The sequence below is a fragment of the Dasypus novemcinctus genome, chromosome 2 (assembly GCF_030445035.2).
Source record: "Dasypus novemcinctus isolate mDasNov1 chromosome 2, mDasNov1.1.hap2, whole genome shotgun sequence".
Classification (NCBI taxonomy): Eukaryota; Metazoa; Chordata; class Mammalia; order Cingulata; family Dasypodidae; genus Dasypus; species Dasypus novemcinctus.
The window spans coordinates 55102022-55124487 of NC_080674.1; the positions used below are offsets into that span (position 1 = coordinate 55102022).

The window sequence follows — 22466 nt, forward strand, 5'->3', positions numbered from 1 at the left end:
GGCTCCATCGTACTAGCTGTGTGATCCTGGGCAAGCTATTCTGCCTCCTTGTGCCTCAGTGTACTCGCATGAAAAATGGGAATAAAAATAGTACCTGCCTCATGAGGTTATTATGAGGAACTTAAACAAATTAATACATGTAGAGCACTTAGAACAGAGCTTGTACAGATTAAAAAATTCAATTAGTGTTGGCTATTATTATTAATATTATGGATTAGAAGCAGAAGTCAATTGATAGAAAGGAGAATGAACCAGGCATAAAAAAGATAACAGAGTCACAAGATTACTGGGCCACAGAGGGAGAGAGAGGAGTTGAGTCTACTCCAGACACCTCTCCAAATCCCACAGGCAGTCATACCATATAAGCTTTCTATGTTTTTAAAACACCCACCTTGTTTCCAACCCCCCCCCCTTTTTTTTTTTACTTAAGCCACCTTGAGTGGGTTTCTGTTGCTTGCAACCAAACAAGTCTAGGCTAAAGAATGGTGTTTGCAGGCCAGACCAGTGGCACTATCCTGTTCAACACCATCGATTGCTCTCCAGGCATTGTCTTTATTTGCACTCTGCTTTGGCCTTGAGGTGAGAGGGAGAGCTTGGACAAAATCCATCTTTACTTCTGGAAAAAAAATCACTCAGAAGCAAACGCCCCTCTGATGGCAGGCACCGGCATCATCTCTGGCTGTATGGGCGGCATGTGGTGCTAACAGGAAGCCCTAGGCCAGTGTCGGGGGGGACAAGAGGGAATCCTCTTAATTTCCACCTTTGAAGAGCAGGTAAATCATTTCCTTTGCTGGAACCAGGCATCCAGGATTGCCATGGGAATCCCAAGTGTTGCTAACACCCTCGGTGCTGAGTTCTATTCATAGAAAACCTTGGCCGGGCTCCAGACCCATGTCACATTGTTTGTGTGGAATGAGGATGTGCTCTGCTTTTTCAGAATAACAAGTCCATGTTTTCAATTCATTAAGGGAAAAACTTTTCCCACAGCATAATGAGTGGAGTCCACTTCATCATACCCAAGGTGTGTCATTCCCAACAACACAAATAAAATATCCCCCAAGAAGAAATCCCCAAGCCATACCCATTCCGTCTCTCGTCGGTAGACAACGTGTCTGAGAGATTTACCCGCATTGCCTATTTGCTGCACTTTTTCTTCTCCAGGAAACTGGTTGCCTCTCGTACCTTTTCTCCTCACTTTAAAACAATGACAGCAGCCAAGTCAGCATTCAAAAGCACTGAAAAGAAAACAGACACTGGAGGAGATGAAAACTTCTGGCTCAGTTTTTCCCTTCTGAGTTTTTACCTTTCAGGCATTCAAAAATTTCATATTTTTCCAGATAATTTCAGAGTCACAGCCTTGACATACCAGGGCAGTCTCTGCATCTGCCATCAACCCGTGAACTCCCCGGCAACTTGAAAATAGAATATTCATCTTGCTTGAATAAGAACGAAATAGAGAAACATAGCTGACTCCTTGGACTGCTTGAAAACTGGTTGCACAAACAAAAGTAGACAAATGCTACCAGATGTGGTCCTTTACAACAAGTAGCACTATTCATAGTGTTAGGCGGAGCCTCCGCAGCATCCCTGACTTATTATCTCACTTGGCTGTGACCACCTCCCCTTAATCATTGCCTTTAATTGCTGCAGGTGTCAGAGCCAGTCTTGACTTGGTCTTTGCTGGCCCCAACTGCACTGGCACCTGCAAAATGCAGGCATTCTTATCCCTGGATGATGCAGGTCTCAGCCTTTTCTGCTTGCTTCTGACCGTTGCTGTCCTCCATGCAGACTCAGAGCTGGAGGAGCCGTGCTTTCCAGGGGCTCTGAGGGCTGCCACTTATAACCCCTCCTCTGAGGCACAGGGGCGTGGAGCAAGGGGGCAGTCACCACCTGAGCACATTCCCTGACTGAGAGTGGTGGCTTTTCAAGGGTCTTAATAGGTTTCATGTTGGCATAATTTTTGTAAAGCCAATGAGGAAAAGGCAGTAAAGGAAGCAGCAGGGAGTAGGTGATCAAAATATCAATGATTACTTTTTAACATTTAATCTGAGCTTATTTCAGATTTATAGGAAGGTTGCAAGAATAGAGAAAGAATTCCCATATCCCCCTTCATCCAGATTCCTCAAATGTTAATATTTAATCACATTTATTTTATTATTCTCTCTTGATATATAAACATATTATATTTTTCGACACTGAGTACAAGTTGCAGTTATTTAGGTGCCTTTGAAAGGAAGAGTTTTTTTTTTTTTAATATACCGTAAGACTAAGAACAGAAGTAATTGATTTTAAATAACTGGATTTTTTAAAAAGACACTTTCCTTTTTGTATTTGACATCAAGCAAAGTCATCTCAGATTAAAAATCAAAAATGAGTGTTCAGATTATAAGAAAATTCAAGGTGACTGCTTCTCCACCCCCTGAGGCAAACCCCATGCTGGTCCCACCTGAACCTGTCTATACCTCTGCTCCATCCACGGAAGAGCTGGATCCAATCCCCAAAGACAGCTGAGCAACACATCCCATGTTTCTCCCACAAGTACAATAACGCGAATGAACCTGGGTGGGCTCTACTTTCCTAACTCCCCAAGCCATAAGGTGAGTTTCTTAGCTCCCCAAGGCACTCTTTCTTGCCAAACCCTACTCTTACCTATTATCTTGTATCCACATCTTGGCTTTCATCAAAATAGTACTGTCCAAACTGATCAACATCTCATTGACCAGACTTGGCTCTGAGTGGCTTTGGCTACATCTGACAATGAAATCCACCTACAAAGGAAAAACATTTGTCACAACTGAGTTATTCACTAAAATGGACCCCACGCTCTCAGGGTAATTCCCAAGAAGGAGTTTCAAAGAGGCTTTAAGGAATGGAGCAGCCCTGAAATGTGAAAAAAAAAAAACATTTTAGTTGTTTATCCCAGGGGAAGCACCCCAGCAAGAATGTTCATTAGCTCCTGCCACCTGCCTCACCTGAGCCAATTTTTTCGAAGGTTTTTTTACGGTATGTGAGGCATCCTATATCCTACCAATTACATATTTGTTGAAGCTTACTGAAGTCACTCTTTTTTGGTTTAGTCTTATTTTGTTTGTTGTTTTACCTTGCTTTGCTTTACTTGCAACCAAAGAACCATAAACTAAGCACATTTAAATTGCACATGTTTGTTTCAGTTTTGTTTGCCCCATCCCCACAGTTTCTCTAGAGCAGGGGTTCTTATCCAGGGGTCCATGGAAAGATGTCAAGGAGTCCATGAGCTTGAACTGGAAATTTAAAAAAAACATTCTTCTTGTGGGAACATATTAGTGCTGGTATGATATATTTATTAAATAATACATATTATAGTGTGGACTTAGTCAAGGGTCCATGGTTTTTACCTGACTGGCAAAGAGCTCCATGAAGTTAAGAACCCCTGCTGTAGGGGGCTTTTTAAAGACAGGGAGCACAGCATTTCACCACCGCCCGCTGCCTCCATTGGAATTATGTAGAATGATTGCTCCTTCAGCGAATCTGCCTGACCATTGCCCATCGGAAAAATAGGAAAAAAAAGTCTGAAACTAGACTAACTGGACTTTCTTATTTTTCAAAGCTGGATTTTGTATTTTTATAAATCTACTGAAAACAGAGTCCATTCTCAAATTCTTACAGTTTCTGTAAGTCATGAAACAATTTCATGAAAATGGTATTCAAAAATCGACTTATCGCTGTTCTCAGCTCCATCAGTAGCTCTGGTGCATTAAAAAGCTAGAAAGTCAACCACGGACGATGGATTTCCTTAGCTGTTATCAAACCAAGAACTCTGCTGGTGTCAGGACCAGCAGGAGTTCCTGAACTGGCCAACATTCCTTGAGTTTCCGTTGAGGGTGAAAAAAAAAGATGGCTTAAAGTACATTATATAAGAAAGAAAGGTATGAACAAGTTAAAGGGAAGCTACAAAGGAAGCGAGCCAAGTACCAAAATAAAAGGCAGGAATAGAAAACTAAAAATAACATGCAGGGAAATGTGCCACATCTGTAGGGCTCCCTTGCATTCTCCTGAGGTATTGTATCTTTTTTATTTTTTTTCCAGGACCATGCTAATAATTGTTTGGGGATTTAAATAGAACACTATTATTTGTTCTTTAAAAATAGTCACTTCTTTTGTAGAATTGTGAGAGAGTTTCAGATGCTGTTAACTGAATTTCACTCGCTGCTATTTACCTTTTACAGATCTTGTTATTTATTCATTTTTAATAGAACATGTAAAATATTTTAAATATTTCAGTCTTGTATAATTAAGGGACACATAAGTACAATAAATGAGGGTGGCTTGTGCAACACTTAAATTATCTGCCACTTACTGGGAAGTTTAGTGCATGCTAGGCACAGGGAGAGGATCAAATGGCACCTGGAATGTATGCAGAATTCCTTACTGTGTTGCACAGAAGCCACTGCCCACACTTTACACTGAAGACTCTGAGGGGCATTGTGGTTATATATATAACCTGCCTATGGCAATAGCTAGTGAGAGTAATCCTGACTCCATCTGACTCAAAAGCCCTGGTAACATACTCAGTACTTTAGGATGATCAAAAATATTAAATATTGGCTAACTGTATATAGTTGGCTCAGAGCCATCATTAGGATATTTATTGCTCCCTTTTCTATTAGTCCAGCATTACTTTTGAAGACTTTCTATTGGATTTATATTTAAGTCCTGAAAACTTAGTCCCATGACTAATATAGATGCCATTTCTCTGGGCAGAAGGTTGATTTGCCACTCTCAATCAGCTATCAGATTATTACAACAATTACTTTTATTCCCTTAAGAGAAGTATGTTATGATAGATATTAAGAAAATGGATGCCTCGTACTAGGGACAGTCTATATAGAGGTCATTCACAAGGCCTGTTTAATAACCACTTCTAAGTTGTTAATTCCTGTTTTCTCTAGACACAACAAAAACAGGAAATATTTACCAACTTCACAGGTGTCAGGAAATACTTTAAAAGCCCTGGCGTCTGGGTGAGCTGCGTAAGCAGATGCATTTCTGTGCATAGGTGCAGAAAGTATATTGTAATTTCAAATGTGTACTTTGATAACAGAGACCTTTATCTATATTTTCTAAGGATGCACTAACTTTACTTCTGCTGGACTAAAATTTTTTTTTCATAAGAGAGGTGCATTCTATTCAAATGTGCTTTCTTGCCTTTATAGTATTTGGGGGGAAAAAAACCCTACAATTCTCTGCATTTACTTAGTTTGAAATTCTATTTCCATATCGAGCAAAGTCCATATAAAACTCCTGGAATATAGGATTATGTTCTCAAATGACTATTTCTGTAGTAAACCACTAATTTGCATTAACGCTGCAATTTAGATGGAAGAGAGTTTTTTACTTTTTCCTATATAGTTAAGTATGAAACTAGCTTTTAAAATGCAGAAAATAGCTAAAAATATAAAGGATAAAATAATCACTTTTAACACCTTGCTTTATCCATATCCATATATTTTTACAAAAATGAGATTGTTCGTATGGCATTACAACATTTTTTTTACTTACTGTGCAGTAGAAGTGCTCTTGAGCAACCTCCAATTAATGGTCTCAGCGAATGGTCTCCATTCACTCCAAAGAACGTGAGACACCCATGGCGCACCCTGAAGGATCTGGGGTGCACCTGCACACCTGCTCTTCCACCAGGGGAGAGAGTGGCCACAGGTGTTGCTGAGGGCAGGGAGAGGGAAGAAGAGGTATGACATGGGGGCATTTTCGGGACTTGGAGAGTTGTCTTGAATGATATTGCAGGGACAGATGCAGGATATTATATATCCTGCTATAACCCGCTGAATAGACTGGGAGTGAGTGTAAACTATAATGTAAACTATAATCCATGCAGTGCAGCAGTGCTCCAAAATGTATTCATCAAACACAATAAAAGTGCCACACTGATGGAAGAGGTTGTTGATGTGGGAGGAGTCAGGGAAGTGGGGAGTGGGGTATATGGGAACCTCTTATATTTTTTTTTTTTTTTTTTTTTTTTTTCGAGACGCCTGTTATTTATTGTGTACAGACCCCCGCCGCCCCGAGAACGTTAAATAAAACCCCACGGCTTCGAGCCTCGCGGCCGCCAAGCTCCACGGCAGGCGCGGGGGCGCAGGGAGGCCGGGCAGGGCTGCCTCTTATATTTTTTAATGTAATATTTTGTGTGATCTATATATCTTTTGAAAAAAGACAATAAAAATTTTTCATTAAAAAAAAAGTCCACAAAGGGTCTGTTGCATTTGTTTCCAAAGCTGAGCTAATTATTGCTGTTCCACAATTCAATTAAATATTATATAGATCAATAAACTAGTGGTGCAGGAAGAAGGTTGTTTCTATGAAAACTAAGGTGAATGTTTTGGAAAAACCTGTGCACTCCATTCAACAGCCACATGACCTGACAAATTGATTACATTGCCCACCTCTGTTGTGGGGAGAACAATGTTCTATAGCAATAGCTCTATATGGACTTCATCATTTTGAAAGTCGACATCATACTCAGTTCTAGACTATGCTTTAGCCAAATGATCAATTCCTGGTCACTTCTTTAACAAACCCCCTATCAATGACCCTTTCAGATAATTCACAGTTTTCCCTCTTGTCAAAACATTGCAACAATTATTACATATACATTATGCACATTTTAAAAATTTTCTTATTATAAATTCATAAAAATAGAATTTCTGCATGAATGGATGCATATTTTTAAGACCTTCATACATGTGTGTGTATTTACACACTTTAATATGGTGTAAACCAAAGATTTAATGTTTTCATCTTTTAGCTCTAATAGCTAAAAGTGGTACAATGATAAATAAAAGAGTTTTCACCATCACATACAAGAATTTTTTTACCTAATTTGTTTGGATCTAGGTGTTTTCACCTTAAAATAAAAGGTTTAGACTAGAATTCTCTAGGCTCCTATTTTCAACCTGAATATCTCAGATTTCCATACACGCCTATATTTTCTACAGGGCTAGAAAGTGTTTAAATACATCTTCTTTGTAAGAGTTATATCTCAAAAATCCATATCAGGGGATTTTTTAATAAACTGGATTCATGTAATCAAATCAAATGCTCTCATTGCTTCACAAAGTCTGTATATCCATTTCTGATTGATAACCTAGAGCTTAAAACAGTGAAGTCTCTCCAGTCTTGCATGAATGAAACCCGTCTATCCTTCCCAGACAACCTTTTGGAAAAGCACTCCTTCCCATGCAGTTTTCATCACCTTTCAGTCAGCCTTCCACCCCAACCTTTCCATGGACATTGCTCTACTGCAGTTCCAGGGGCTTCCCAAGGACTTTTCAGTGCTGCCTGATCTCTCCAGGACACATGACACCTTTGCTGACTCTTCTTGAATATCTTTCTTTCTGTGAGACCACAGGCTCTACTACTACTTCCAAAGTCTCTGGCTCTTCCTCTTCCATCTTCCATTTATGATCTTCTACTTGTTCCTGGAAAGTCCCCATACTTCAGCTCAAAGTTTCTCTGACATTTTCCTCAACCTTCTCAGCTGCTTCAATAGCTAGGTGTCTTCAAAGTAAAAATTAAATGTACCAATCGGGTAAGAGATATGGCAATGCATTCTCTTATAAAACTAACAATGATTAGCTTTCATCATCCTTTAGTTTATGTCAAATCTGGGTTCTCCTATGTCAGTGGTTCTCAAAGTGTGGTCACAGGACCAGCAGTATTGGCATCACCTGGAGACTTGTCCAAAATGCGAACTCTTGAACCCCACCTCAGACCTACTGAATCAAGCAATTCGTGTTTTAACAAGGTCTTTCAGGTGAAGCATGCTTAAGTTTGAAAACCACTGCTCTATATCGCACACACTTGTAAAGCCAGGGCCTTTGTTTAATGACCAGAGGAACTGATTATCAATCAAAAACAATCAACTCTCCCTCTAAATGTCTGTGTGAAGTTGAATATACCTATGCATCCTTTACTCCTAGGAAGGTCAGAGTAAAAGAAAGGAATAAAATGTAGAATGGGCATGGCAGTCTTCCTAAATTGTCTCTCACAGAAAATGACAACCCAATCTGGCTACTGCAGAAATTACTTTAACCATATCGTTATCACCCTGGTAATATCCCCAGTGCCTGAGGGGAAATACCCCCGCCCCTTTGTTGCCTTGAACAACCTTATTGTAAGATTCATTGATCGCAGCCTGGAGCTCCAGTTACTTCAGTCACTTCACTTTCTGAAAGGTAGGCTAGGTAGTCACCAGGGAGACAGGGGAGCGGTGGATGAAAGGGAAGGAGAGGCAGTCTGCTTCTTCAGCACCTGCTGCTCTAGTGGGGACAGGAAACTTGTTTACCTACTTGCTTGCTTGCTTGCTTGCTTGCATCCTTCCTTCATCCATCTACCCAACCATCCCTCTACTCATTCATTCATCAATCCATCCATCCATTTTCCTATTCATCCTTCTATCTACCTATCTACTCATCCACTAATCCATCCATCCACACAGTCAATAAGTATTTATGTCAAATACATTAGCTTGGCTTCTCTTCTGTAATAACTGAGGTTTGGCCTCACTGGAGACCTCTGATTTTAGCATTTTCTTTTGCTTTTTCAGTGTTTCCCAGGATGGTTCTTTGGAGTACAGGGAGAAAATCTCCAAACTTCTATTTGTATTTACTTCTTATTTAATCCTTTCAAAAAGTTCTAGTTTGAGTGTATGCTTTATAACAAAAATAATATACTGATACCATAGTATGTATGTAGTTTAAAATTGAACACTCAAAAAATTGCAATAAAGAGGTGTATAATTGGTAGTTTGCAAAATATCAAAATTTTGGAGACCAATGAAGAATAGACTCAAAAGACTGAAGCAATTCAAGGAAGACAGGCAATACCTCCTGGGAATAAGAGCACATAAAGAGGGAAGCAGACTTGGCCCAGTGGTTAGGGTGTCCGTCTACCACATGGGAGGTCTGCGGTTCAAACCCCGGGCCTCCTTGACCCGTGTGGAGCCGGCCCATGTGCAGTGCTGATGCGCGCAAGGAGTGCCCTACCACGCAGGGGTGTCCCCCGCGCAGGCGAGCCCCACGCACAAGGAGTGCACCCCATAAGGAGAGCTGCCCAATGCGAAAGAAAGTTCAGCCTACCCAGGAATGGCGCCACACACACAGAGAGCTGACGCAGCAAGATGACGCAACGAAAAGAAACACAGATTCCCATGCCACTGACAACAACAGAAGCGGACAAAAAAGAACATGCAGCAAATGGACACAGAAAGCAGACAACTGGAGGGGGGAAGGGGAGAGAAATAAATAAATAAATAAATACATCTTTTAATAAAAAAGAGCACATAAAGATGTAGCCTCTAGTAGCACCTGGGAAGCTAGGAAACATGCCTGCATGTGGATGGGCACATCTTTGTTTGATTTTGTTGTCCACAGTCACACACTTAGTTACTGCAGAGCCAAGAGCAGAGGCAGGTACCTGCACTAGTTTAGCTCTTGTCACACAACTCCATACTACCCCAAAGGGCATTTGGACTGCAGCCCAACCTTCAAGCAAAGGCTGTAGATCATTAAGCAACCTCACTATCTGAGAGCATCTCCTGAAACCTTGTTATACTCCAGTGTAAGTAAAATTTTTTTTAGTGCAGTCTATTTCTATTTAATAAGATTATTAATAACTTGCATTAGTAAAACTTTTATCTCATTCACAACCAATTTCTATCTTCAAAAAAAAAGATTAGTTCAGGCAAACTGGATGTCGTTCTTTATGCAGTTCTAATTTTTTCAAGCATTTTATCAATTTACTTAAAATGTTTCCATAATTGCCCACAAGACTGATTAAACATATCCTGTTCTTGGATATGATACTCTCAGGTTTCAAAACTCTATGTTACTTTATTTTTCTATAGCCACTGAAAGAATTGGTTGGTCTTTGCCTTTGTTTTCTAAAGTGCAGTCGCATTCAAAAATATTAGGAGCTTTTCTATCAGGCGCTGAGTAGTTTTTCAGATCATGTCTGGCGGCTCTGCTATTACAACAGAGAACATGGCGGCCCAGAGGAAATGGACCCCAATGGTGTCGTAGAGAGTAATTGGAATGAGATTGTTGATAACTTTGATGATATAAATTTAAAAGAATCTCTTTTTCGGGTATCTATGCTTATGGTTTTGAGACAACTTCAGCTATTCAGCAGAGAGTTATTATTTCCTATATTAAAGATACAAAAGGTAATTCTGGCTTTTGGAGACTATATGGGAGCAACTTGTCATGCCTGCATTGGTGGAACCAATGTTCGAAATGAAATGCAAAAATTGCAAGCAGAAGCACCACATATTGTTGTTGGTACACCAGGGAGAGTGTTTGATATGTTGAACAGAAAATACCTTTTTCCAAAATGGATCAAAATGTTTGTTTTGGATGAAGCGGATGAAATATTGAGCAGAGGGTTTAAGGATCAAATATATGAGATTTTCCAAAAATTAAATACAAGTATTCAGGTTGTGTTGCTATCTGCCACAATGCCAACAGATGTGTTGGAAGTGACCAAAAATTTCATGAGAGATCCAATTCGAATTCTGGTGAAGAAGGAAGAATTGACCCTTGAAGGAATCAAACAGTTCTATATTAATGTTGAAAGAGAGGAATGGAAGTTGGATACCTTTGTAACTTGTACGAGACACTGACCATTACACAGGCTGTTATTTTTCTCAATACAAGGTGCAAGGTGGACTGGTTTACTGAGAAAATGCATGCTAGGGACTTCACAGTTTCTGCACTGCATGGTGATATGGACCAGAAGGAAAGAGATCTTATCATGAGGGAATTCCGATCAGGGTCAAGACGTGTTCTGATCACTACTGATTCGTTGGCGTGCAGGATTGATGTGCAACAAGTGTCTCTGGTTATAAACTACGACCTACCTACCAATTGTGAAAACTGTATTCACAGGAGTCGATAGCTGCAGTTGATGACGAGATGGCATTCAGAAAGAGCGTTGACCTAATTTAGGATGTGGAGTCATAAACGAAACAACACACTGTTTGAATAAAGAGCGAGTCGAATTGGCAGAGGGGGTCGATTTGGGAGGAAAGGTGTGGCTATTAACTTTGTTACTGAAGAAGATAAGAGGATTCTTCAGGACATTGAGACTTGGTACAATACTACAGTGGAGGAAATGCCAAGGAATGTGGCTGACCTTAGTTAATTCCTGGGATGAGACAGTTTTGAATGCAGTGCTCACTGTCGCTGAATAGGTGACCACAACGTGCATTGTGCTTCTTTCTTTGGAAATATTTGAATCTTGTCTCAATGCTCATTACAGATCAGAAATACAGATTTTGATCGCAAAGTGACTTTAGTTGTAAGCTCTTGTGAGGAAAGTCATTGGCTTTATCCTCTTTAGAGTTAGACTGTTGGGGTTGGGTATAAAAGATGGGGTCTGTAAAATCTTTCTTAGAAATTTATTTCCTAGTTCTGTAGAAATGGTTGTTTTAGATGTTTTCTATCATTTAATAATATACTTGTGGACTAAAAGATATAAGTGCTGTATAAAATCAGCCAATTATGTTGAACTAGCATATTTACCTTTATTGTGTTTGTCATTAGCCTGAATTTAGAAAGGTCTTTAACATTTTTTTAGAAAGCATTTGAGTGCATTTTGTTTGGTATTGTATTTATTCAATAAAGTATTTAAAAAGAGTCTGGAGGCTGGCAGAAGGATTGCCCTCATGCACAACTGAGCAGAGTCAGAGAGACAGATAAAGCAGATACAACCCCCAGATATTGGCTCCTATGAAGACTAAAGAGACCCATGAGAGTTATGGTCATGGCCGATGGGGTTGACTAACAGGGCAGATGGCCCCTCTTTGGAAACGGTGTTTATGTGTGATGAATCTGGACTCAGATGGGATCTCCCTTCATAAGGCTTTCATGCTAATGTGATAGAGGTGCAGTTAATGTTGGGGTTTAAGATAGATTTAGGGGATTTGAATCTCTGGACCGACAATGTGACAACCAGGTCCTGAGCCTCAACAGACTCCAGCACCTACAATCTGATTTATTGGACTTATCACACTCAGCTAAGATGGAGTTGAAGAAGGACAATCACCACACCATGGAGCCTAAAGTGATTACAACCGAAAATGGGAGGATTGCATTCAGCATCCATGTGGAATCTGAGCCTCCTCTTGACATAGAGGTGCAATGGACACTACCAATCCAATGTCCACAAAGAAGAGGTGGCATTGGATTGGGAAAAGTGGACATGGTGGAAGATGGGTGTGGGGAAAGGCAGGAAGAGATGAGAGGTGGAGGCGTCTTTGGGTCATGGAGCTGCCCTGGATGGTGCCTCAGAGGTAATCACCGGACATTGTAAATCCTCACAGGGTCCACTGGATGGAATGGAGGCGAGTATGGACCATGATGTGGACCATTGTCTATGAGGTGCAGAGGTGCCCAAAGATGTACTTACCAAATCCGATGGATATGTCATGATGATGGGAACGAGTGTTGTTGGGGGGGGAGAGGGAGGGGGGGTGGGGATGAATGGGACCTCAGATATATATTTTTAATGTAATATTATTACAAAGTCAATAATAAAATAAAATAAAATTTAAAAAAAAAAAAAAAAAAAAAAAAAAAAAAGTATTTAAGTGTGAACTGGACCCTGTTGCTAAGCCCCAGCAAGCAATCATATCCTAGGTAGGGTTAAACCCAGTAAAATTGCCATATTGCACATGTCTTAATGAAGTTTGAATGTTAAAAATAAATTGTATATTCACTTTTTTAAAAAAAATTAGGAAATACGTGAAAATACAATACTAGTATTATATATGAGTGGCAACATGAATGAGATACCTAAATTGATGAAAGTAAAAATGAGTTGGTATTTTTAGATTTGTAATTTTCAATCAACTAATTCATTGAGATTTAACTGTTTTGGGTCTCCTCGCAGAAACTGGAGCAGCATTCAGCACTCCATGGCTGTGTAATGGTAAAGTTCCAACTTTCAAAAAAGTTAAAATCCTGGCAGAGAAAACAATGCAATGATAAAGAATAAAATAGGCTCTAAGTTTGCTATCTTGGTGCAGTGTGACACAGCCATCCAACTAAAACCCTAGAAACTGTCATTTCAAACCTTAGCTCTACAGCTAACTTATGACACCCAAAAAAGCAGTCATTTTTTTTCTGCCTCTGTGGAACAGGCTATCATACAGAGACCTACTTTTTAGGAAGCAATAAGGAACAATTAGACCAATAATGTGAAACAAAAATAAATAAATACTTCAGTCTTGAAGCAGCTTATCTGTAGCGGAAATTTCAGTTGAAGAATCAGGCCTGTAACATGCTTGAAGAGTTCTCATTCATTGAATGAGAACAAGAATAAGAATAAGAATTAGAATAAGTTGAAATCATGAATAGACTCGGAAGAGCTCTGTCTTTTTTTTTTTATTGAACAATAATAAACATATCCTTTTAAAACAAAACCTAACAGCTTATTCAGCTTACATTCACAGACCTTCCCATACTCACATCCACAACACTGCTGGCAAACTTTAAGAATAAAATATAGGTAGATAGTAAAATAATTATTAAATTAGTTCTTCACTCCAAATAAAATACTTCTGCAAATATTCCCTTAAAGCATCTAGTACAACAGTCCTGTTTGTTCCAAGATTTTCCCAATTGTACTCCTAATTCAACTTGTAGATCAAGTTTGCAAGGAAAAAAATATGAAAATGAATTATGTCTTAAAGTTGACATGCTCCCTGTTGAAAATTAATTCACTGGTTATAAACCCTCTAAGAAGTTATTTTCCACTTTAAATTTAAAACTCGCCTAAGTCACTATACCTACTTCTAAATAAACTCCCTCTGTTGCTCATTTTTTATATTTATTTTATAAATCCATGGTGACTGCATTTTTCTAGATTTCTCTCATGCTTATTACTGTTGATATTATTATAATTATTAATAATAAATGTTTCATGTCTCGAATGAAAACATTATAGAGGTACACCTTTATCCTAACCATTTTAAACAAACTTAATACTACGTTCATCTCCTCAGGAGCACAAAAAATATGGGTTTGGAGGATGACTTCATAGTAGCATTTTTTTTTTTACAAAAATATATAAATAATTACCCTCATTTCTCCCCCAAGTAGGCATAATATTTCCTAGTTCCACTGCTGAGGTGTCATTCCTTAATACCATTTATGGAAGTATATGTTCAGCCTCTGGCCCAGAACCATCCCTCAGATACATGCAACCTGGGGGACTACATGAGCAGCCTTTTGAGACCTGCCTGTTTCAAGGCTGCTACTCAAACTCCCACAAGATTCAAACATCCCACTTCCTTTCAGGGGTTTCTGGTTGTTTTGTTCTGACTTTTCACAAAGTAAAAGAGCACAGGTAAATTCTATTGAAGCTACCACAAGGAAGAGCTAAATATTATTCTCCCTCGTCCCCTTCCCTCCCTCCCTTGCTCCAGACTCTTCCTCCAGCCTGCATCTCAGCAACAGTGTGCATCTGAGTCCAAGCGCCCACAGGGCCACTGGGGTCTTCGGCTTTAGCTAGCTTTTACTTTGGCTGATCTGTCTCCATGTTAACATGACCTAAATTGCATTTTCAGTTCTTCAGATTTACTATACACACATTTAACAAATCAACATGTTCAGCATTCGAATATTTAACAAACATCTAAAAACGCTGGCATATGCATTTTACAGATTGCAGTAGCCTACTTTTTTTCTCCAGACCCTCCCTGAATTGGTCTCCAAAAAGTACATGTCCATATGCTATAATCTAGACAGTTCCTAAAATGGTGGTTGTACATAGAACAATCACTAAAATAAAGCCTTCAGGTGGCAATCCCACCCAGTATCAGCGTGGATTTAACCATTTCCTGACAGGAGCCTGGGCAGCATTCCCTTTCACAATTTCTTCCCTCACAGCATTGCCATCTCCAGATGCCATGTCATGGTCTGAAATCAGAAGGAATACAAATCATGTCCATGTATTTATAACTCAAACATCAAGCACGGTTTTGCCTTGTTTTTATTTTACAACAGAATTTACCGTTAAATCTTTAGTTTAATAGACGTGAAGAGTCTATGCTAACTGTATTCACCTCCCATCTAAAATAGCATCTCCTTGAATTCTCTCTCTTCGTAACTCGTCACTCCCTGACATTACCTTATCCACGTATTTGTCTTTTCTTCGTGAAGGCAGGGCTTTGCTCTGTTCACTGCTATAGCCCAGCACTTACAACAGTACCTGAAACATCGGTGCAGTAAATACTTGCTTAATGAGCAAATGCTTGAGAATAGCTCTCCAGGGAATATTTTTACACTAATTAGTATGGAAGAGGGACTAGTGTTGGTGTGGTTCCAGAAGGCAAAAGGCAAAACAGAGGGGAGAATTTTTACAAAAGTAGTTCTTAGCGCTACATACGAAAAAAGTTCGTAGGATTTAGAGTTTTCCAAAATGAAACGTTCTGCTTCCTAGAGTAGTGAAGTGTGCTTGCTTCAGCAGCACCCATCCTGAAATGGAGTGCTCTACGAAGATAAGCATGCAGGCAAGTAGACTCCTGGAACTCTCCAGACCTTACCTCCCAATGAAAAGGGTGCTTGGGAATTCCCAGGCTCAGAAATCTCACAACCAAAAAAGATGAAACCCGCGGCAGGAAGCCCACAGCTCGAAAGAAAGTTGAAGAAGACAACCTCATAGAATCAAAGTATGGAAGGGACCTCTCGTGAACCTTGGAGCCTTTTAACCTGCCCTCAAAGGCTGGGCCCAAACCCGTTTGTGCAGAGGTGAGGCGAGGCCAGCGGGGCTGAGGCCCTGGCCCCCTCTTGTGAACTACAGTGCACACACCTGTGAAGCCTCATGTAGAAAACAGCACAACCGAGCGGCGAGGCTCCTGGAAAGCCTCTCCACCAGGTCGTTAAGATAGTCTCCTCTCTGTCTGGAATCTGGCCAAGGTCGCCCAAGATTATGCAAATCATCACCTTCCCTTGTTCCCCTAGCTGATGAAAGGAATCAATCTAGGCCAGTAATGGAAGAAAACCAGCGTTTCCCCCACAAATTTCTAAGTATGGTAGTACCAAATTTGGTATAGAAATGCTTCTATGTAAACCTAGATTGAAACTTCCACCCAGAAATACACGTTTCCAAGGTATGTATAGAGTAGTAAAGAAATCTGAAAGAATCTGCAAGCAAATGAGAAAGGACAAATGGAGAGAGACTGCTCAGCAGCCCTCTGTAGAAGAAGCCAAGAGCAAATCCTGCTTGTATGTGCAGCAGGAGGGACACAGATGAGACTCCGAAGGAGTTTCTGTCGTTGGGACTATTCCAGAGGAGCTTTCCAGGCTTCACCTCAGATTTCACCCCAGACACCAGCAGACTCACAGTGGATTCAGTTCTCTCTGGTGCAGAAGGTTTAGGTGAGACTTTAAGCAGCTGAAGGGGGATGTGTGAGTTGTTCCCCTCACAGATCTTTTTAGCCTGTGGTTTTAAGAAAGCAAAGTAAGACAAAAAGAAGCTGCAAGTGTTTGAGGTAGATAACTGCTAAGACAATAGCTCTCAAACCAGTATGAAAAACAATCTAACGGTTCAAAAAATGGCCAGGTCTTATGACACCCAGTCTTGCTCCATTTTGCTTTTCAAGGGCTATACGGACAAGTCATAAATATTTTTTACTTTTTGTCATAAATATTTTAAAGGTTAATAGTGTTTCCATTTCCAGGTCAAATCTTCATAATGATACTTGCCTAAGAGAAAAAAAGAGGTTCTCAATTTAATTTTTAAGTCTTAACCACATTGAAAAGTAATAGTTCAGGAAGCAGACTTGGCCCAATGGATAGGGCATCCACCTACCACATGGAAGGTCCGTGGTTCAAACCCCGGGCCTCCTTGACCCCTGTGGAGCTGGCCCATGCGCAGTGCTGATGCGCGCAAGGAGTGCCCTGCCAAGCAGGGGTGTCCTCCGCATAGGGGAGCCCCACGCGCAAGGAGTGCGCCCTGTAAGGAGAGCCGCCCAGCACGAAAGAAAGTGCAGCCTGCCCAAGAATGGTGCCGCACACATGGAGAGCTGACACAAGGTGACGCAACAAAAAGAAACACAGATTCTGGGTGCCACTGATAAAGGATAGAAGCGGTCACAGAAGAACACGCAGCGAATGGACACAGAGAGCAGACAACTGGGGGAGCGGGGGGAAGGGGAGAGAAATAAATAAAAAATAAATCTTAAAAAAGAAAGTAATAGTTCATTTCAAAGTTCAATATATTTCCTTTATTTTAATGTGCTTAGTTAATGCACCCATGTGTAAGGAGGAGGTGAACCTGGGAAAAATAAGCACACACCAACTATTTCATGTCCTGGTCATTAGAAATGCAATGGGCCAGGGAGAAAAACTGAATAAAATGGATTTGAATTATCAGCTATTTGTATCTGAGGGAAAAAAGGATATAGTTTGTTGATACTGGCAGTTACTGTGGCTAGATGATGTTTCAAATGAGCTACTTTCACTTTAATGGAATATTATTCTACTTGTCATTTTTTTCAACAAGATAGCCAAATATGTGCATGGCATTGTCTTATGGGCAAGAAATATATATAGACTAACAAGCAACACATGGGTATTACTACAATTTCATTAACTTCCCAAATTTCAATCAAAGATAGTATCTCTTAGTCTCTCCAAAATACATAAAAAAGCATACTTGAAATTATCCATTTAAGTGCCTCTGTTTGGTCTTTTAAAAAAGAAGAAGAAATTGTATATTTTCTTTCTTGGCTCTTAAACTTTATTCAATAAATTCCTCACAGTATTTTTCTAAGTGAAGTTGTGAGAGAAGTAGCCTTGTCTAGTATATACATAAAACAGGTCACCGAAGAATTTAAAGAACTTTGTCTATCTTGGTTGGTCTTTTTATTACAGTTTCATTGGTAATCAATCATATTCACCCTCCATATAAAATGGGTAAACCTTATGAGAAACTATATAATCCTCAAAATTATTAATGGGATCTTTCTAAAACTAGCAATAGCAACGAAACTCAACAACCACCCACCTTTCCCCTGGGTAAAATATAGGAAACAAAATCATTCAAACCAGCAATTCACTGATGTTTTTTAAGTTATTCAGACTGAAAATGGGACTATAGTACCAATGTTTACACCAGAATCAACTCTTACCTGTGTGAGAATCAAATCTCCTGTTGGAAGACATGGCTACTGAATATTGGAAGAAGGAAAATTTCAGACACTTGCCGGTCACTCTGTCACATATGCCCGACTGGCAGCGGCAGTTCTCTTTGCATTCCATCCCGAAGGTGCCGTAGGGGCAATCTGTGGACAAGGGAAGGGTTAAAGGAGAGGACTGCCTGCCATACAGAAGCCCCCATCCAAAAGACCCTGTTTGCAAAGCCTTAGGATTTGAACAATCTCATGAATCTTGACTGTAAAATAAAACCCAAATTCTCAAAACGTCTAAGCGTGGAAATTTGAAACTTTAAGCTACAGAAGGTGAAATCTCAAGCTACCCAAAACACTAAGACCACATCATGAACAGCTCATTTGTGGTACCCTGCTGTAAAGCTTAGATGAAGACAGTTGCATATTTCCAGTCTCTTTAGACCAGTCTTAATCATTTATTTTCTGCTTAGATACCAATTGGTTCTCATAGGTAACCTCTGTGACAGCTCAATGATAGCGCCTCAAAGAGTTTAAAAGAGGTCATGCTGTCTTTGAACCCACTGTCTACAGAGACAACTTAGTGTTTTTTTAATGTTTGAGGATCTTCAAACTAACCGGGGCTAAGAGAACTTGTCATCCCAGTTACTGCCTTACAGGAGCAATCTCTTATCTGCTCCAACTCTATCAAGTTCCTTATCTGTCAAAACAGCAGTACAGCTTACCTAACTCCTCTTTAGTTCGGAGGATTTGCTAGTAAAACCTTCAGCAAAGCCAACCTGAAAATGCTAAGTGAACAAGAAAGCTGAGGGTTAACTATTTATATGCCTACCAAAACTGGAATCTTCTAGATCTTCAGTGTTCTTATACTAAAACATAATATACTGAGATAAAGAGGACAAGCTCATTCATTAAAAATGGAGGATTTTGTGACATAACCAATATCTCAATAAATTAATGATTCTTTAAGAGCCAAGCGGAATTGATGTAGAATATTTATATCAAATATAAATATTATAATTATATTTTAATTATAACTATATATTTTTAAAAGAGAGTTAATATTATTCTTTTCAGTATCCTTTAAATTGATGTGAGCCTGGTTTTAAACATTGTCCTCTGATGGGAATAATAGTCTTTAAAAGGGATCTTGCAAAAGCCTCTTGCCAAAAAGCACACAGAATTGGGATTTGACTATTTCTACAGCAATGCGCATGATCGGAAACAAAAACTTTAGTCAAATTCCCAGTTACACTTCTATTGTATCCCCTGATATATTGAATAATGCTAGGCACATAGTAAATGTTCAATAAGCATGTATTGTATGGCTGATCATTAAACCTAATGCCAAACATCTGAATATTTAGAAAATATCTGCATATGCAGTCGAACTATAGTTTTCACATGGTTGTTCAGTAAAAAAGCTGAAGGAGGGAGTTCACCTATAATAAAATATAATACCTCTATCTGGAGTTGCTAAGGGTAACACAGGCTTATTTTCTCCAACAGACTGAAAAATATCCAAATGTAGGCTCATCTACAGTCTGAAGGAGGCCAGCAGAACAATCCTAAATCTCTTTTAAAAATAAGTCTCATTAACTTCTACTGCCATCATTCTGCAGAACACTAGATTGCTAGTCTCCAGATGCCTTACAGCTTCTTTCTTTATCCATATGTGATTGCACATTTACAAAGACATTTTTATGCCAAGAGAAAAAGCAATCCACTGCATATACTTGCTACATCATATGTATTATTGTGTTAACCACTTCCTCTCTAATTTCCTTATGTGGAGTTATGTTTTCTTGACTGATAAGCCCTGTAATTTACAGAAAATAAGGATCTCATTCAGTTCCAAAAATATGTATGTGCATGTTCATCAAAGAAAATGTTTTAGCAATATTCTACTTTTTATTGGTTATAAGCAAAGATAAGATAAGCAAAATATAAAATTTTCCAATAGCTCAAACATTTATTTCCTAACCTTTAGCATGTTTATAAATTATTTATAAATTTATACATAACTCATTAAAAGGTAGGACAATTAATGAGATTAACTTAATACTGGGTGATTACCGTTCATAAAAGAGTACAATTGCATTGAATATATAAAAGTAAGAATTATTTAGAAATTCTCTAACCCTTTTAATATTTAAGTTTCTTTGTATTACAAATTGACGAATGGGGCTATAGGCTATGCGTTGCATCTTAATAAAAGCTCTTAATGATAAGATCATGAATTATCCATATATAAAGAATTTATAAATCACCATTCTTTTGATTCTAAACATTTCATACACAGTAAGCATTTTCAGCTATAGTCACTAAGTTAAAATCCTGCAACTGCTTAGAGATATTATTTAGCTATGTCAACATAATGAGGTTTCTCAATGAGTTTATAAGACTGCTACCCTTAATCTGTATAGACTTCCAGTTTTGATTTTTTGCTTTACTGTTATTTTTGCTTCTCTTACCCCATCTGCTATTTTTTCTAGATGGTCAAAACCTTTATAAAGTGGTATTGGTTTGTTTTATACATCAGGGTACCCTGTTCCAAGAATGTGAGCTATTTTAAGTGACTTAAGCCCACTCTATTCCATAAAGTATACTGTGTTCATCAGAAATATTCGATCCACCCTATGAACCCTTTCATGATCAAAGAATCACTAAACCAGGGGCTAAAAACTGCTCCAAGAGGTTATCTAATGGAAACCTGTGTAATCACTGCCTTACAGGTCAGAGAACACCTAACCCACCCATAGCAGGGCATCTGTCAAGTTTTTTAAAGTTTTCCAGAAAACCAGGCAACACAGTTTACACCTCACCTTTTTTTCTTACATCTCCTAAACAGGATGAGTGAAAAGCTGCATTTCTTTCTGCGCTTTCCTGCATACTGGTTTCTGTTGCCATTTGCAAAGTTATCCTGTTCTATCTACCTATGACAACACCTGTGTCGGGCTGTATCCATAACCACCTGCATTTTCCCTCTAAGGAATCGCGGCAAAGCCTCCTCACCTCCCATGCTGGCTAAAAGCCCTCAGCCTGTCCTGGCTGGGGAGAAGCAAGGGGTCACTCTTTACCTTTGCAGATACCAAACTCGTCACCAAAATCATCCTCCTCACTGTAAAACTGACACCTCAGCCCCGGGCCACACTTGACGCCATCCATGCCCGAGACTGTGCGGTAGCAAGTTTCACCCAGCCCTGCGGCGCACACGCGGCAGCACCCGCAGTCGTCCAGCACAGTCCTCTTGCAGCGCAGGCTGCTTTTGCACTCGTTCCTGTCACAGTGCTCAGGGCAGTCCACCGCATACTTGGTGCTCCAGGCCGTCGCCAGGTGTACAGGTACAAGGAGCGTGGTCAGAAGCAAGAGGCCCTTCATGGTCCACAGCAGGCTCAGGCTCAACTTCCCGAATCGTGGTCTCTGCTGGTAGGAAGCAGCCGTCCAGCTTCCAAAGTGGTAGCTGAGCCTCTGCCTACACGTTTATGAGTTTTATACACTGGGTCGCCCGCATGCTTCCCCGTCATCAATTTCCTCAACCCAGCAGCAGCGCTGTCCTCCTGCCAGGCTCCCTTGTTTTAGTTTATGAAATCCAGGATGAAGGCTGGATTAACACGCTGCTGCCATCCAGGAATTGAAAAGCCCAAGCTGATGTCATCTGTTATGTTTAGATAGTTGTTTTGCATGAGGACTAAAAACCTTGCTCACATCCGCCTCGGGGGGCTCAAGGACGTCTGTGAAAGGGGAATAAGGAAGGTTGTCTACCTCTCTTTCAGGACAGAAATTGTTCTGACAACAGCGTACTGGCATATCGCTTGGGGTGTAGCTTTGTCTCAGAGCCTCTGTAGTCGGGAGGAAAGTGTTATCGACGTGAATCATCAGGGCTGAAGAAGCTCCTTAGGAAAAAAATAAATAAACATTTGGTATTTCCCCTCAAAAATAGCTATGAGATCATTTGGAAGAAAAAAAGTGTGGGGGGCGGGGAATTTAGTGTGCCTCTTCAATAATCAGAAGAAAGAAAATATTTTGATAGGGATTTTTTTAAGACCTTCTCTTCCTCTCATCTCTCTTCTCAAATGTTATTTCTGAGGCAATTCATATTGCATAGATCTAAGTCTATCAAGGAGTAGCTGTATTTCTAGTAAGAATGTGGCACTGCAGCTGAGGATTTCTTTTAAAATCAATACAAAAAAAAAGGCACAAATGAGGTAAGATGCTGCTGGCACTGTTTTCTGGATTACTCGATTCTGGAAAAACGTATCCGTTGGATGCCTTCTGATCC

At 39.8% G+C, this 22466-nt stretch overlaps 1 protein-coding gene and 1 pseudogene across 1 annotated transcript; one reads left to right on the top strand and one right to left on the bottom strand.

Moving 5' to 3' along the window:
• The first annotated feature begins 10001 nt into the window (after positions 1-10001).
• LOC101445991 (eukaryotic initiation factor 4A-II-like) lies at positions 10002-11193 on the top strand (annotated as a pseudogene).
• A 2228-nt stretch (positions 11194-13421) lies between these two features.
• Positions 13422-21999, bottom strand: ESM1 (endothelial cell specific molecule 1). The gene is made up of 3 exons (XM_004483482.4): positions 21265-21999; positions 18188-18340; positions 13422-14972 (listed from the first exon to the last, which is right to left on the bottom strand). Exons 1-3 carry the CDS (start codon positions 21563-21565, stop codon positions 14872-14874), a joined length of 555 nt encoding a protein of 184 aa, XP_004483539.1. The 5' UTR covers positions 21566-21999; the 3' UTR covers positions 13422-14871.
• Between the last annotated feature and the right edge of the window lie 467 nt (positions 22000-22466).

Excerpts from the sequence above, each read along its gene's own strand:
- ESM1 (XM_004483482.4), bottom strand. The coding sequence starts at position 21,565 with ATGAAGGGCCTCTTGCTTCTGACCACGCTCCTTGTACCTGTACACCTG. Across the intron at positions 18,341-21,264 it reads CGAGTTTGGTATCTGCAAAG|ATTGCCCCTACGGCACCTTC; the intron begins GTAAAGAGTGAC and ends CCTTGTCCACAG. Across the intron at positions 14,973-18,187 it reads GAGATTTGATTCTCACACAG|ACCATGACATGGCATCTGGA; the intron begins GTAAGAGTTGAT and ends TTCTGATTTCAG.